This window comes from Chionomys nivalis, chromosome 9 (assembly GCF_950005125.1).
Source record: "Chionomys nivalis chromosome 9, mChiNiv1.1, whole genome shotgun sequence".
In the NCBI taxonomy this organism is placed as follows: domain Eukaryota; kingdom Metazoa; phylum Chordata; class Mammalia; order Rodentia; family Cricetidae; genus Chionomys; species Chionomys nivalis.
In genome coordinates, this window is record NC_080094.1 from 14,296,179 (window position 1) to 14,310,865 (window position 14,687).

General features: G+C 45.0%; 1 protein-coding gene across 1 annotated transcript in view; it reads right to left on the reverse strand.

Annotated features, from left to right (window-relative positions):
- Positions 1-1,547: 1,547 nt before the first annotated feature.
- Positions 1,548-14,687, reverse strand: part of Stk4 (serine/threonine kinase 4) — an 88,612-nt gene continuing 75,472 nt past the window's right edge. Inside the window, exon 11 of the mRNA XM_057780755.1 lies at positions 1,548-5,290. Coding sequence (XP_057636738.1) covers positions 5,132-5,290 — 159 coding nt within the window. The 3' untranslated portion in view covers positions 1,548-5,131. The remainder of the gene's footprint in view (positions 5,291-14,687) is intronic.

The following is a 14,687-nucleotide window of genomic DNA, read 5'->3' on the forward strand; positions in this document are numbered from 1 at the left end:
TGCACCTCTCTCTGCTCAGATTGAGAATCTGGACCAATAGGAATATTAGTCAGCCCTGGCAGAGTCTGAAAGGTATGTTTACTGTTTCAGGGAGTGAACGCATTAGGCAACAATAAAAATGCCATCTCTCCACCCCAAGAAAAGCAGAGCAGCACAGAAGGACAGCATTAAATATTACTGAACAACTCGACTTGCAAGATCTGCACTTGCTTTTCCACATCAATCTGTCCGCTTCCTGCTACTAGGTGAACTTTTATGACTAAGGAGAATGTGGGGCTGGGCAATTCCTGCAGGATTCACCATCCAGGCTATGGAACCACAACTTCATCTTGGATGCTGGCCCATGTCTAACCTGGCTGTTTGAGGATTCCCAAGCAGTCCCGCACAGGCTCCTGTCCCAGCCTGTCCATCTACAGGCTCATTCTCTCCCTTTCTCCCCACCCTCTCCCAGGATGCCTTCTTCCTCACTTTTCAAGTTTCCAGATGCTTCCTGATGCATCAGCAGCACTGTCTCTCCTCTCAGCATGCACAGGCTGGATACATCCCTCAGTGGGACTCTGCAGGTGGCACTTCTGCACCTGGTATTCCTCGGGTACCCAGAAGGAAACCTACTACTATTGTTTTGCTAAACAGTCAAGTGATCAAACTGCTTTCTAAATACATTTATACCCACGGTTTAGCAGTGTCCAGTTGTCATCAGAAAAGTGTCTTACTGCAATGCAGAAACCTGTAACTGGGTGAAGTGTTGAGAGTGAAGAAGGAATGCTTGACCCCGCATGGGACATTATGATACGCCACCAAAAGTCAGGGAACATCTCAGAAGAGGGAACAGGAAAGAATTACTGTAAGAGGCGAGGACGGGGAGACATCTGCACAGCACAGCTGTGGCACTCATGAACTCGCCGCCTAAGTCTGACACAAGCGTGGATCCATCAATGCTTCATGGGTGAGGAAGGGCACAGGGGGCCTCACGCCCCAGAGGAACTGTGGCAGTCAATGCTCGGAGGAGAGCCACTTTGTTCAGCAGTGTAGCTGCAGCTCCGCTAGCCTTGCCTGATGGAATAACTTCCCATCCACATTCAGGCAGTGAGCTGTGCACACAGGAAGACAAGAACACAGAGGGGGCTCACTGAACAGAAGGTGCCAGCGGAAGAAAGGAAAGGAGGGAGGGGATGTGGGGTGAAAAATGACTAAGATCATTATGTAAATGTATGAAACTGTCAAACAATCAAACAACACAGGACCCTTGAGAGTACAGTAAGCAGCTGGGATGTGGTAGTGTTACCAAAACCTTGTTATATTACGTGTCTAATAAAAACTTTACTGCATTTGTATTTAAAATAATAACTGTGTCCACTTCAGTCTATTGTAATAGCACTGCCAACTAGCTCTGTCATCAGTGTCAGTCAGCTCACCTCCCTCCTGGATCTGGACCCCAGAATACACACTCAATAACATCAACATCCACATCACCTCATGGTACTGACATGTATTTAGAAACAAACAAACAAACAAACAAACAAAACCCCTCATTTTTAAAAAGGGATAGTCAGTGGTCTGAAGGACAGTTTATTTCAAACAAGATGGCAGGTGTTTGGGTGGAATGAGGGAAGAACAACTCTAACAGAAAAGCAAACAGGAAGTTAAAAACAATGGCAGTGGAAGAAGCTACGGTTCACATATACAAACTGCTGACCTTGATTATTTACATCCGAACCTTACAAAATAGCATTTCAAGTCAGCACTGAAGCCGGTGTTTTTAGTTTTTGTTACAAAACATTAAAGCTACAAACTTCACATTTTTAAATTGTACATCAGCAACAGCATTTAAGATTTTTTTTTTCTCCAAGTTGGTCTGAGTGCAGGTTGGTGGAAGAGACTTCCCCCTAAACCCAAAGAACGTGGATCCCAAGGATGATGAAGGTAATCCGAACACAAATACAGTGCTCAAAAGAGGGGCGAGGAGGGTGAGGGGTGTGGTCTGGGCAGAACAACTTCCCCAAAATAAAGAACTGCAATCTTCAGAGGACACACAGCATGCTGGGAAGGACAGTGGAGTAAGAATCGGCTTCGGCTACACTCTGCTGGTGGACCTCAAAGAACAGTTTCCTGGGCCATAGAATGAAGAGACGCCCACAGCTCAGAGCTACCAAGCTCTTGAGTTCGCTCTGTTACTTCACAGCTGTCATTTCACTTACGCTGGAGAACATGCACATGAAGCACATGAAGTCTTCATAATAGTCTGCTACCAGCCTCTGAGCATCTGGGGGTCTAGAATGAGGTCATCTCTCTCGTTTCTGACATTAGATGGGGGTACTGAGTTTTAAATGGTAAAATAAATTTCTGGCATCTGCCAGGTGCTACTCTACAGTGTCAAAACCTTAAGACTCAATGCCTGAGGCTTCGGATTACTTCTCTCTATCCACTAACCTAATAACCTTCTATAATCCCAGCCAGTCAAATTTTCATCCAATTAATTGAGGTTGAAGAAATAAAATATATAAGAAAAATAAAAAATGGAAATGTGCTTCAAATTTATAAATGGGAACACAACTCATATATTTTTAGAGACAATGAGGTTTCGTTTGTTTGTTTGTTTTTTAAAAGAAATGTTAGGTGTGGGTCATGGCTTCTTAGAAGTAGAGAACTCAGAGTTCTCTGGAAGCCTGAGTCACAAATGCTCAAGCTCCAGGGAAGCAAGAGGTGATTCCTGGGATTTGGTTCTCCAGGAAAGAACGGCTCGCTTCCCTGCCTGTCACTGGGCAACACACGCACCTTGCCAGGAAATTTTGTTAATCCAAAACAACTGGCTTCTGGCAAAAGGCATTGTTCAGCTGGACTGCCGGGCGGCTGACTGCTGGACCAAGCTGTGCAGTGCAGACAAGCTCAAAACCAAATAAACTTCAGCTCTAGGTTGACAGCGGCAGAATCAGCACAAGAAAAACTGTTTCCCTGTACTTGGATCTTGATTCAGAAGGGAGCCGTGGGCTTTCTTCTTGTGTCTGGCCAAGCCCAAAGCACTTTTCTTCAAGAGGAAAGAGCTATGGGGCTGGGCTGTTAAGCAGCAAACATGCATGCCCCGTGCTCTGGGTTTTTTAAAGCTTACTTGACTGGGGGGTGTGACTGTTAATTCAACTGGTTTTCAACCTAAAAAAAAAAGCCACTACTACTGAGACTTAAGTCTTCATGAGAAGCAGTGGTCACTTCGTTCTAAGCACTGAGGACTTTCCTGTGTCTGTGACTAGTCATGTGATGCCATGGACCCAGACCCACAGTGGCGTGAGAAGAGATCTTCACACTCGTCTCATCCTACGAGACATAACCTGATGAGTCCACAAGATCACTCTGAAACCTGTGGTGCACCTGCTCAGTGTCTGACACGTGCTCCCTGGGGAGTGCTGGCTGCCGTTTATCATTCCAGCAAGAACTGCAAACTGGCCTCCTATTCTCTCTGCCCACAGCTCCTTTGCTAGCCAACTCCTGCAGACCAGCTGCCTCTTGCATTTTTTAAAGCTTGCTTTAACTGCAAAGAACAGAATCTGGTCACAGAGGAGAACATCCCCTTCCTTTTTATCGACTCTCAGGTTAGGGAACAAAAGCAATTATGGAGTTGGATTTCAGCATCCTCAGGTGCAACCCAATCGTGGCTCCCATCAGAGAGAAGAGATTAGAAGAAAATAAAAGGGCAACTGTCTTTCCCAGTTTCTTCAGACTGCAGTTCTGAGCCAAAGGTGCAGAGCATAACTCTGTAAATGTCTGCTGCAAAGTCCTCTATCCTGCTTCAGGCCTTCCATGAGTGCTTGCCTGTATCTGAGAGGCACTGCAAGGAACCCATTGGTGTGCTGAGATGAAATGGCTCTGCTCCTCTGGGGAGCCTTTCCGTAGTAGCTCAAATACCAAAGAGGCAAGGCAAAGTAGGAGCCACTGGGACAGCTGAAGGACTCCGGCAGTTTTGTTCTCAGTGAAGAGGCTCTGGGTTCAATGGTCCAGGAATGGAGGCCTGAGTTCCAATCCCTGCTTTTACTCTAACTTGATTTGTGGCATTGGCAATGTCACCTCTCTCCTCATTTTCTCACCTGCACAATACACGGTCAGACCATTGACTGCTATAGTCCCTTCCAGTTCTGGCATTCTGGGTCTAACTAAGCCTCCTATAAGCAAGCATCAGACCCTTGCCAGAAACTCCACAGTGAGTGAAAAAATAAAACAATGACATAAATTGAAAGTGGACCCTTTACCCTGTATGTAAGAAATGCAGAGCCCAATGCTATGGGCTTTCCACATGAACAGTGAGATCTTCACAAAGCCTTTCCTTTGTCTGGACTGGACACAGCTTGTTTGCTGGAGAGTTCTTGGTGGGCTTGTCCTTTCACCAGATTGTGTCCCCTCTTAAGGCACTGGGCAGTATCTGGGATGTGACTGTAGGCAGCCGGGCGAGTGGGGATGGATGAGAGGTGCTGAGACAGCAAAGGCTAATTTGCAAAGAGGGTGCCGGGCTTCTCTCAGGACTCACGGAGCAAACTCAAGTTCTCCAGGCCTTTCCCTGGCGTCCGTATGAGGCTCGTCACTGTGGTGGCACAACCATCCCAAGATTAATTTTTCCAAGCAGTCCTGCAATGGGTGAGGTTGACTCCAGGAATTCGGTGACCACCTAAGTGCCTCTGCTCTCTTGTTCTACAGTACCATAACCTCACAAGAAAGAGGCAAGTGTTTGAACCTGTACCTGTACAGAGACATCACCACACAGAGTGGGGAGTCTATTTATAATTTATATATATATATGCATATTTATATATTTTTTTAAAAAGTCTTCCAGAGAGAGCAATCAAAAACTACTACAAGAGGGAAAACAAAAAGAGATAATGTAAAATTTTCCCAGCTATGACTCTACTAGGAATCTCTGTTCCTGGGATCTAAAATTCTGAGTTAAAGGCGCCAATACAAACCCTTCAAGACATAGCCGGCCTGTGTAAATACACACCCCGGATGGCACAATGACTGCCAAGGTAGCCCTTCCCACTGGCGCATTCCTGAGCTCACAAAGGTGTGTGGAGAAGGGACAGCGCAGAAGTGTTGGCTAATAGGCGTGAGACTAGCAACCAGAAGCCACCAAAGGCCTGCGCTGCTGTCGTCAGAAGTTCTGTTGCCTCCTCTTCTTGGCTTCAATAGCATCCAGGATTGGCTGCCGCTTGGACCGGTACTTCTGCCGGATCTCTTCCATTTCCTGTTCCATCATGGGGTCGAGGGCTGAGAGCCTCTTCTGAAGGTCCTCCACAGTCCAACTCTTAAGCTAGAAGAGAAGAGAGGACTGTCACCACGATGTCTACACTGAGAAGCCCAGCCTCCTCCAGCATCCAGAGGGAAGGCAGGCAGGAGGAGGATACTGCCAACAGAGCCAAGGGGTAGTGAGAGCTGGAGAGTGACAACTGGTTCCAATGATCACGCTTCCCGGAAAAACTTTAAAGAACTGTTTTGCTCTAATGTGCCCTGAACAAGAAGTAAAGTGTACAGTCATTATATATAGTAACTCACTGTATGAAAACTAATGGCTGCTTCCCACTTCCTGCCCAGTCCATGAGAGGAGCAGGGACAGTGCCCATGACTCTCTCTGAGGCCACTATTCAGTGCAGGTGAGCCCCCAGTGTCATGCACAGCCACACTAATCCCCACTAACATTCACCAGAATGAAAGTAAAGCCACACATTCTGTGTGGGTCATCTACACGTGGTTCCTGAACATATGGATACAACCTTTGGCTGGAGAAACCCTGAAACTTCCAAGATTAATATTAAAAACAGAGAGAAGGGCATTTGAAATATAAATTAATGATGATGGCTAGTGCTGACATGATGAGCTCTGTGACCCAGACAGACTGACACCAATCTTCGTAAGAAAGGATAAGAGTGTTTTGTTAGCCCCATGCTATAGGATGGACAAGGCATGGAGGAGTGATTAAGTCACCTTCCCAACACCTCCCAGTTAGTAAGTGACAGCATCAGAATACAGACCCAAACAGGGTGGCTGCACGGTTCACGCTGAGCCAGCTTTGCAGAAAGGCAGGCCAGCCCAGGCCAGCCCAGGCCAGCCCAGCCCAGCCCTTTGCAACAATTCGTGTTTCAAACAGGGGTCTCACAAATGCCAGGAGACTGGCAAATTATGGTCTGGGGCTGGTGCGGCAGCACACAGCAGTAAGCCTAGCACTTGGGGGCACACAGCTGTCAGTCCAGAACTTGGGAGGAACAGGCAGAAGATTACTGAGAGCTGGAGACCAGGCTAATTCATACAGTCAGCTCCAGGCCAGTCTGAACTACAATCTACCTATCTCAAAAGAAAGATGGAAAAGAAAAGCAATTTCCCAGTCTCCCTAAGCTGCTGGTCACTACAGAAAGAGGCAGTGAAGTTTCATCAGGAACACCGTAAGAAGGAAGCCAAGTCTGCTGCCCGAGTGTGAAGCATTGCTGATTTACACAAGAGTGGCCCCAGCTGGCAGAGGTGCAACTGAATGCCATCATTATCCACACTGGGTGGTAAGATCCACTCTGTTGCTCCTAAGATGTACAGTGTTCCTAGAACTCAAAGGCTCGCCCAGTCTCACAAGGGCTCTGTTGTAAGCCCACATTTATAAACCTATCATATCCCTTGGTCAGGCCCTCCTGAGGCCTTCACAGGAACACATTACAGAAGGTGGGTGAAGGAGCCCCTTTCTGCCCACCTTCCTCAGGAGGCAGGGTGTGAATGAGTGTTACAGTGGCCTCCTTAGAAACGGCTTAGTGTGACCTGTCACCACAGGAACTTTCTTTGGCTGGTTTCAGCGAAGTTTTCCGAGAAGTGAGAGGGGCCTACCAGTTTCAGACGAAAGGTTCTTTATAAAGGGAGAATGGAAAGACTTTAAAGCACAGGGAAATGCGAACTGAAAACTGTCTTTTTTCCAGGCTGTGGTTTTATGCCACCTTGGAGGCTGATGTTTTTGGCTCAGGGACACCCTGAAGACTGATGCTTGCCTAGGCTTTACTGTTTTCAATTCTTCCTTTAAAATAAAATACCCCAAGCCCAAAACTGAACGTAACTAGAAGTTAATCCTTAGACCACTGTCTGTGTTGGCTGTGTAACCCTGAAGATGCAACTTCAGGCTTGAGCCGTAGTCTCCTTCAAAAACACAGCCAGTTCTAGCCCCTCCCCAAATGGGAAGTCAGGAGACTCGAGACCACGGGTGCCACGGATGTGGCACTCTTGGCTCCTAACTTCCTACAGTGCATGCTTAACAAATAGTGAGCCCTGACTCAAGAACTGCCAGTGTTCACAGTTGTTATTACTGATATCCTAGTGCAGTCTAATAACCTTTCATACACAAGCTATTCTTCAAACCGCTGATTCAAGCAGAATCACACAAGGAAAGAGGGAAAAGCCTATTTTTCTCATCTGTGTTAACAATACCTAAAGGCTGGTACTTTCCACAAGGTTCACTAGCTCACAGTTGTTTAACAAAATGCTTCACTCGTCCATTTAGGAATATTCACTATTGCGGATGTACAGATACCTAAGTGAGAAAAAGAAAGGAACAGAAGCTACTGCCCTTGTGAAGTTTACATTCTAGTGAGGCAAGACAAGTTTCAACAAACACAGTAGTCAGAAAACACCCTTGTGTCAGAGAGGATGCATGCTCTGATAAAAGATAGAAGAAAGAAAGGGAAACTCAGGCTTAGAAGGCAGACACAATTCTCACCCATGCATCAGGGCGGAATGCAATGGAAACTAAGGCAGCTGTGCTGCCAACCTGACTTGCTCTGCGGCTGCTGGTTAGCCCCTTTCCCCCTGAAGGCCTCTGTCTCTGACATCCTCACCAGCTCATGGTGTCTCCATGGACACCTGCCATCAGAACCACCCGTGAAAACGATGGTCCTGAGTAGCAGCACAGAGCTACTTTAACAGATGTCACGGGAAGTCCGGCATTTCGGAAAAACTGCTCAAGTATTTCTTATACGTCCCCAGAGTCGTAAGCACAACTCTCCATCTGCCTATTTATCTGCTAGCAAAATTCTCACAAAACTGTTGTTTGGTCTAAGGTTTCTTCAAGGTTTGTAATTTCTAGGCCATTCTGCTGTTCTTGATTCAAACCTGGGGTTGTTTTAACCCAGCCACCTAGAGTCTAAATCAGGGTTGCCTGGAGTCCTCTGGGGCTTATGCTATGCTTGCCTTATAGGACACAGCCAGCAGGGTATGGATGATGATTTGATCACACCATCCAGATACAGATTTTTCTGACAAACAAGCTCAGACAATGGTTTTATGGTGCCAGATATAGCATTTCACCTTCCTGGTACTTGGTGACATAAATAAATTTCAAATGGAAATCTTACAATAAATATCTGGTTCTGCAATTTTGCTACAACCAGAATCCAAAGGATCAGATTCTCAAATCAGCAATACAGTACATTAAGTCAGAACAGTTTTCACCAGCCAGGAGGAACTCAACATGAATATCCCACTAGGGTTTATATATGCTCTTTGTGCAGAGACTCCCACTCCCATCTGTAATATAGGATCCACCTCTGAACTCCAGATGCCTGATACAGGATAGATCTGGTCCTCCTGGCTATCTTAATCCCTGGTATCTCACCAGAAATTGCAAGTTGCCTCAAAGAGAAAGCTCTAGAGCCCCACTCTGCCTTCCTGCACACCTCACCCTGCCCCTGCGGTCCCTCACTGCCCTCCTGCCCACATGCAAGCTTCAGCAGTTTTATGGAGCTCATCTCTGACATGCTGGTGTTTTCTATTTCTGCCCTGTCCCCGAGTCCAAGCCACTATCAACCCACAGCAAAAACAACTAAAGCCAGAGTAAACCATGTCTTGTTACCCTACAAAGGCCTCACCTCTCGCTCCAGCCTCACTCCCCACAGCCCTACCCTTTGTCTGGTCTATGGACAGTTCACGTGGGAGTCCTCCAACAGTCACACTTTTGCGGCTTCCAGGGTCAAGAGCACAGTCCTTTTGTCATGTGACTTGTGCTCAGTGCATCTGTAGTCTTCCGATTTCCACTCAGATGTTCACTCCTCAGACATCACAAAACTTTTCTGACCAGATTATCCAGAGGGGCTAAAGTACCACTTAATGTTTTTAATTTTTAACATCACAGTTCAATGAACTTGAATCAGAGGAGAAATATAAATGATTAGGTTAATTTTATATTGAGTCTGTTGAAGTACATAAAACTTAAGCCATTCAGTCACTTTTGTCTGAACAATAAGAACACTTTTGTAAATTCCTATATTCTGTTTCATTTCCTTGCTAACTCCAGAGTACTTTAATTTCATGACCAGGCAAAGGTTGTAGCATGCATTCTCTCTTATGAAAATATGTCTGCTCATAAAAGCACATCTGATTATTTTTACTTTCTTTACTTGTTCTTTCTAGGATGTACGTTCTGTGAGGGAACGTACATCTATCCTATCTGCTAATCCTTCCCTGGCTGACGAGGTGAATAAGAGAATGAGTTCATTTCTGTTGATGGCTTCCAATGATGAAGTCATCAACCCTGGCACCCAGTAACTGATAACAGCTCCATGTGAGCCTTTGTGCAGGGCACTGGGGATGGGGGCAAACCACACACAAACTGTTAATATCCTTGAAGAAAACCTTAGTTCAATGAACATTTCTGTGTTTTCTGCTGCAAGTTTCTAGTCCCAGGTCAGCCATGAGTAAAGGGCATGACTAATGTAGGGTTTTTCCTCAGACTAAACACAACTTCTGATATAACAATACTCCTTGGAGAAAATAAAATAATCAAAACCTTAAGAAATGTGACCCTCTGGACAAGACTAAATCAATGGCCACATCACAGCCACATGCTCACTACTGAAGGTGAGAACAGACAATACACAAATAGGCTCTAGTTCTAAAAAAGCTCTCATTTTAGACGGAGAACACAGAATTAATCTCTTGATCAAGGGCATTTAGGATTTCTGGGGTCACCTTAAGGCTCATCAACACATCAGTCCTGGGTCGATGGAAAAGAACGGGTAGGCAGCATCGATTCTGTGCCTGCACCCCTGCAGTCTCACAGGCGCCCAAATCTCACTGCCATTGCCTTTCCCTGTCTTACGGTGTACACTGTATCTTCAAGGGCCACTTCACCAACCTAAGCACAGGTGCTGTTTCTCTTAACAACTGCTTTCTGAGTGTGTTTAGATTTGTTTTCAGCCTAAAGTCCAATCTTTAAGCAAGATATGTTGTTACCTTTTTAATGGACTCTACACTTGTGCATGTAAAAATATACGAATTACTTCCCTACCTGTCTTTTAGGTAGATACTATGGTTGTTCTCCCTTTACAGAAGAGGTCAATGCAGGGATCTGACACCTCTGGCCCCAAGGATGTCTGCACTCACATGCACGTACCCACACACATATACATATTTTTTAAATTTTTTTTTTTTTTTTTGGTTTTTCGAGACAGGGTTTCTCTGTGGTTTTGGAGCCTGTCCTGGAACTAGCTCTTGTAGACCAGGCTGGTCTCGAACTCACAGAGATCCGCCTGCCTCTGCCTCCCGAGTGCTGAGATTAAAGGCGTGCGCCACCACCGCCCGGCTACATATTTTTTAAATTTCATCTTAAAAATTAAAAGAGTAAGGAAGCTGTCCACAATACAAGTTACTGAGAAAAAGCAAGAATTCTGAAAATGAGGCAATGAAAAGTGTGGAAGAGATCAGAAGTTATAAACTGAACTAACATTAAAGGTCAAGTGACTCTTGCATTAAAAATGCTGCTACTAGAGCTGTCGTGTGGCTTTAGGCGAGTTACTTCACCTCTCTGAACTAGTTTCCTCAACCATAAAACTGTGTGCTTGGTGCTTTGCTGTCTTTCTCCTTGGGGAACTAGGAAGTGCCTACTGCGTGAATGTGCTGAAGTGCAGTGACCAGACACAAAACAGTAGGTGAACATTTAAATCCAACCAATCAGCTTTACTGCATCTCTACTAGGTCAGGAACACTGTTGGGCAAGACGAATAAAGAGCAAAACAGCCACCAGACGAGTGACTGTTACGGGCAAGAGCAGGGGTTCTAAGCTGTCCTTGATAGCTCCACAGTAATGGGCAGGTCGTCTAGTGTATGCCTCTGAGAGTCTAACTAGCATGTGTTCTCACGGTACACACACTAATACCTGGAGCACGCCAGGACAAGTGCACGGGAAGAAGCTACTGCCTCGAACTCCTTGGAGAAAGGAGGAAGCAGATAATAAAACAGTGGCTACAACTACCTTCAAAGTTCATCTTAACAACACAGAGGCATCTCTAGCAAATACTGATAGGTCTGGCTTATTTCCTCTGGCTGAGACCACAGTGAAATCCTCAGATTCTAGTATGAGGAGCAATTCAGAACCGATTTCCTCTCAAAATACCCTTAGCGCCAGGCGGTGGTGGTGCATGCCTTTAATCCCAGCACTTGGGAGGCAGAGGCAGGTGAATCTCTGTGAGTTCGAGACCAGCCTGGTCTACAAGAGCTAGTTCCAGGACAGGCTCCAAAGCCACAGAGAAACCCTGCCTCGAAAAACCAAAAAAAAAAAAAAAAAAAAAAAAAAAAAAAAAAAAAATACCCTTAGCGACTCTGACTCCAATGCTCTGAAGCACCCCATGCCACTGTCAATGCACCACTTGGCTCAGATCCACAAAACCTCCAGCTGATGCTTCAGCACAATTAAAGAATTAACAAGCATTACACAGACAATAGCCTATCTGGAATCAACAAGGACAGTGTAAACTAAACACCCAAAAATGACAGCAGAGCTTCACCCTGCCTCCACAGCAAGCCCCACAGTGCACAAACAGGTATCTGCAGCCAAGGCACAGGGTTGAAGCCTGCTTTAAGTTCCTTACTTCCAGAAACTCTCACCTGCATAGTAGACTGTGCAAACAGTATCAAGAGATGTGCATTCCACACACACCATGCCTGAGCACTAACAGTTCTCAGATGCAGAATCCCCACTGAGTGGACAGGTTAGACTCAATCAAAGCCAAAAATAAGGATAAAAACCCACCTTTTGGAATTTAGTGAAATGGCAGGAATCTTAATAAAAGCTAAAGAGTAGATGAAGGTACCAATGTGCCACGTCATACCTTCAATCATATACCAGCCTCTAGACACCCGCCAAAGGGCACCAGAAATGCTTCCATTCCATGCAAACTAGCTCTGTCCCTCATGCATCCCTCATACGATGACATTCCCAAGTAATCAACTAATTCATCAGATGAAGGCAAAAGCCGAGAATCCGAGGACTGTCTCACAACACATGGTTAGGTAAGCACCATCAACTCCAACAGAACTTGCTCTTTAAATGAAACTTGGAAGAGCTTTAATGAAATATTTCCTCTGATTCAAATAATAGTCATGGGGCTGGAGAGGTGGCTCAGTGGTTAAGAGCACTGACTGCTCTTCCAGAGGTCCTGAGTTCAATTCCCAGCAACCACATGGTGGCTCACAGCCATCTATAATGCGATCTGGTGCCCTCTTCTGGCCTGTAAGCATACATGGAAGGAATGTTGTATACATAATAAATAAATAAATCTTTAAAAAAAAGAAATAATAATAAAAAAAAACAAATAATAGTCATGGAAAATCATGCTCCCATTAGTCCCTTTAAAATCTTCCTAATGCCATGTGTTTGTTCATAGTTCTAATACTTGGTGTGTTAAGGCAGAAAGATCTAGAAGTGGAAGCCAGCTTGGGCTACACAGCAAGACTACTGTACGGATGGGGGAGGGCTGAGTACGTTAGCACACATTTATAACCCAGCACTTAGGAGGCAGGGGCAGGATTGTAGTTTGAGGTCAGCCTGACCTATATGGTGAGATCCAAAGAAAATGTACAAATAGAAATGACCAAAGATATGAAGAAATTTGGGGACTTCCCAGGTCTGTGAAAACACTGACCTCTGTACCTCCATACTTCTGCTAACTTTGCCCTCTGCATAGGAGAATGTTCATCCAGCCTTCCAGCTCTTACTCCAGCTTCTCTCTGTCCCCTAATACCTTTCTTTGAAAACTTGAGAACCATCTGAGAGCCAGTAGACCTAACATATTCCCAAGCCAGTAGGAAAAAGTTCTTAATAAAATAAGAAATATATCCTTATACTGTAAACCTCTACTTGAAAGTGACACCGATGTCTTACTGGACTCTCTCAAACTGAGCTGTTCAGAGGCTTTAAAAGTATATAATCAATAAATACATAGGCCTAAGAGAACAAATTTAAGTCATTAAATAACATATCAATTGCTCAAAACTGACCCATGCATTCTAAATCAAAATGAACATCTCATCCGGTGTACTGATTATAATAAAACTACAAGGAAAATGGACAAAGCAGTTCCCTTGGACTGGGGTTTACCTCTGGTGGACCATTTGTTTCCATTTATAAGACCCTGGGCTTGACTCCTAGCACTCCGAAGAAAAGATTCTCTTGGTCCTGTTTGATTGCATTGCTCTTTAAGATAACCTATTCTAAGAGTAGCTCTGAATGACACATAAAGTTCATACTTAAGAAGGTCAAACTTTCAGAGGAAAACTTTCAGAAGTTAATAAACACACTAAACACTAGAATAAGTATAAATGCCTAAAGGGTGGAGGGCAAGAACAGTACAGGAGAGGCACCTGACATTTCAAACCCTAAAGGGAGACACTGAGATTAACGTCATTCTTGTAGCGACATTAATCTTTCAGAAGAGAGAAAGACCTAAAACAACAAGTACACCAAACTGCTGTTTTAATGGAGCTTAATAATTTAAGGAAGGGGTTGGCTAATCACTTAACAATCCCGGCAGACTGTGGCTTCTGTGCACTTTCTTTGAGCTGGAAATTTCCAAGAGAGTAGGAAGGTCAGGCTGCTGCTTCTCTCTTCCTGGCAGATAAAGAAGCCAAAGCATCCTACACAAGGTCTGACTGTTAAGACACAAATTGAGGCTGTGGTACAGCGGTGCACACCTATAATCCTCGGGAGTACTTGGGAGGCTGAGGAAGGAGGGTTTCAGTTCAAGGTCAGTCTGGGCTACATAGAAAGGCTCTCTTTTACTCTCAAAAATTCAAAGTTAGTTTCAACATGTACACACACACACACACACACACACACACACACACACACCCTTATAAGGAGGAAGTCTCAACTGGGAAAATGCTTCCATAAGATCTGGCTGTAGGCAAGTTGTAGGGCATTTTCTAAGTGACTGATGGGGGAGGGCCCAGTTTCATGTGGGTGGAGTCATCCCTGGGCTGGTGGTCCTGGGTTCTGTAAGAAAGCAGGCTGAGCAATCCATCAAGAGCAAGCAAGTAAGCAGCACCCCTCCATGGCCTCTGAATCAGCTCCTGCCTCCAGGTGCCTGGCCTATTTGAGTTCCTGTTCTGACTTCCTTAGTGATGGACTATGATGTGGAAGTGTAAGCAGAATAAACCCGTTCCTCCCCAACTTGTTTTGGGTTATGGTGTTTCATCACCAAAACAGTAACCCCGACTAAAACATAGCCCAAGCACAGAATCAAAATATTCTCACTTTCTTCCAGTGAAAATCCCACCTGACTAGACAAAGTCTAGTGTCCATACAGCTAAAGGAACTCAGAAAACAAAACCCAGATAAATGCAGTAAGATGGATGAAATAGACAAATCTCAGAAGAACTGTCTATTTAAGTTAAATAAACCACACACAAAA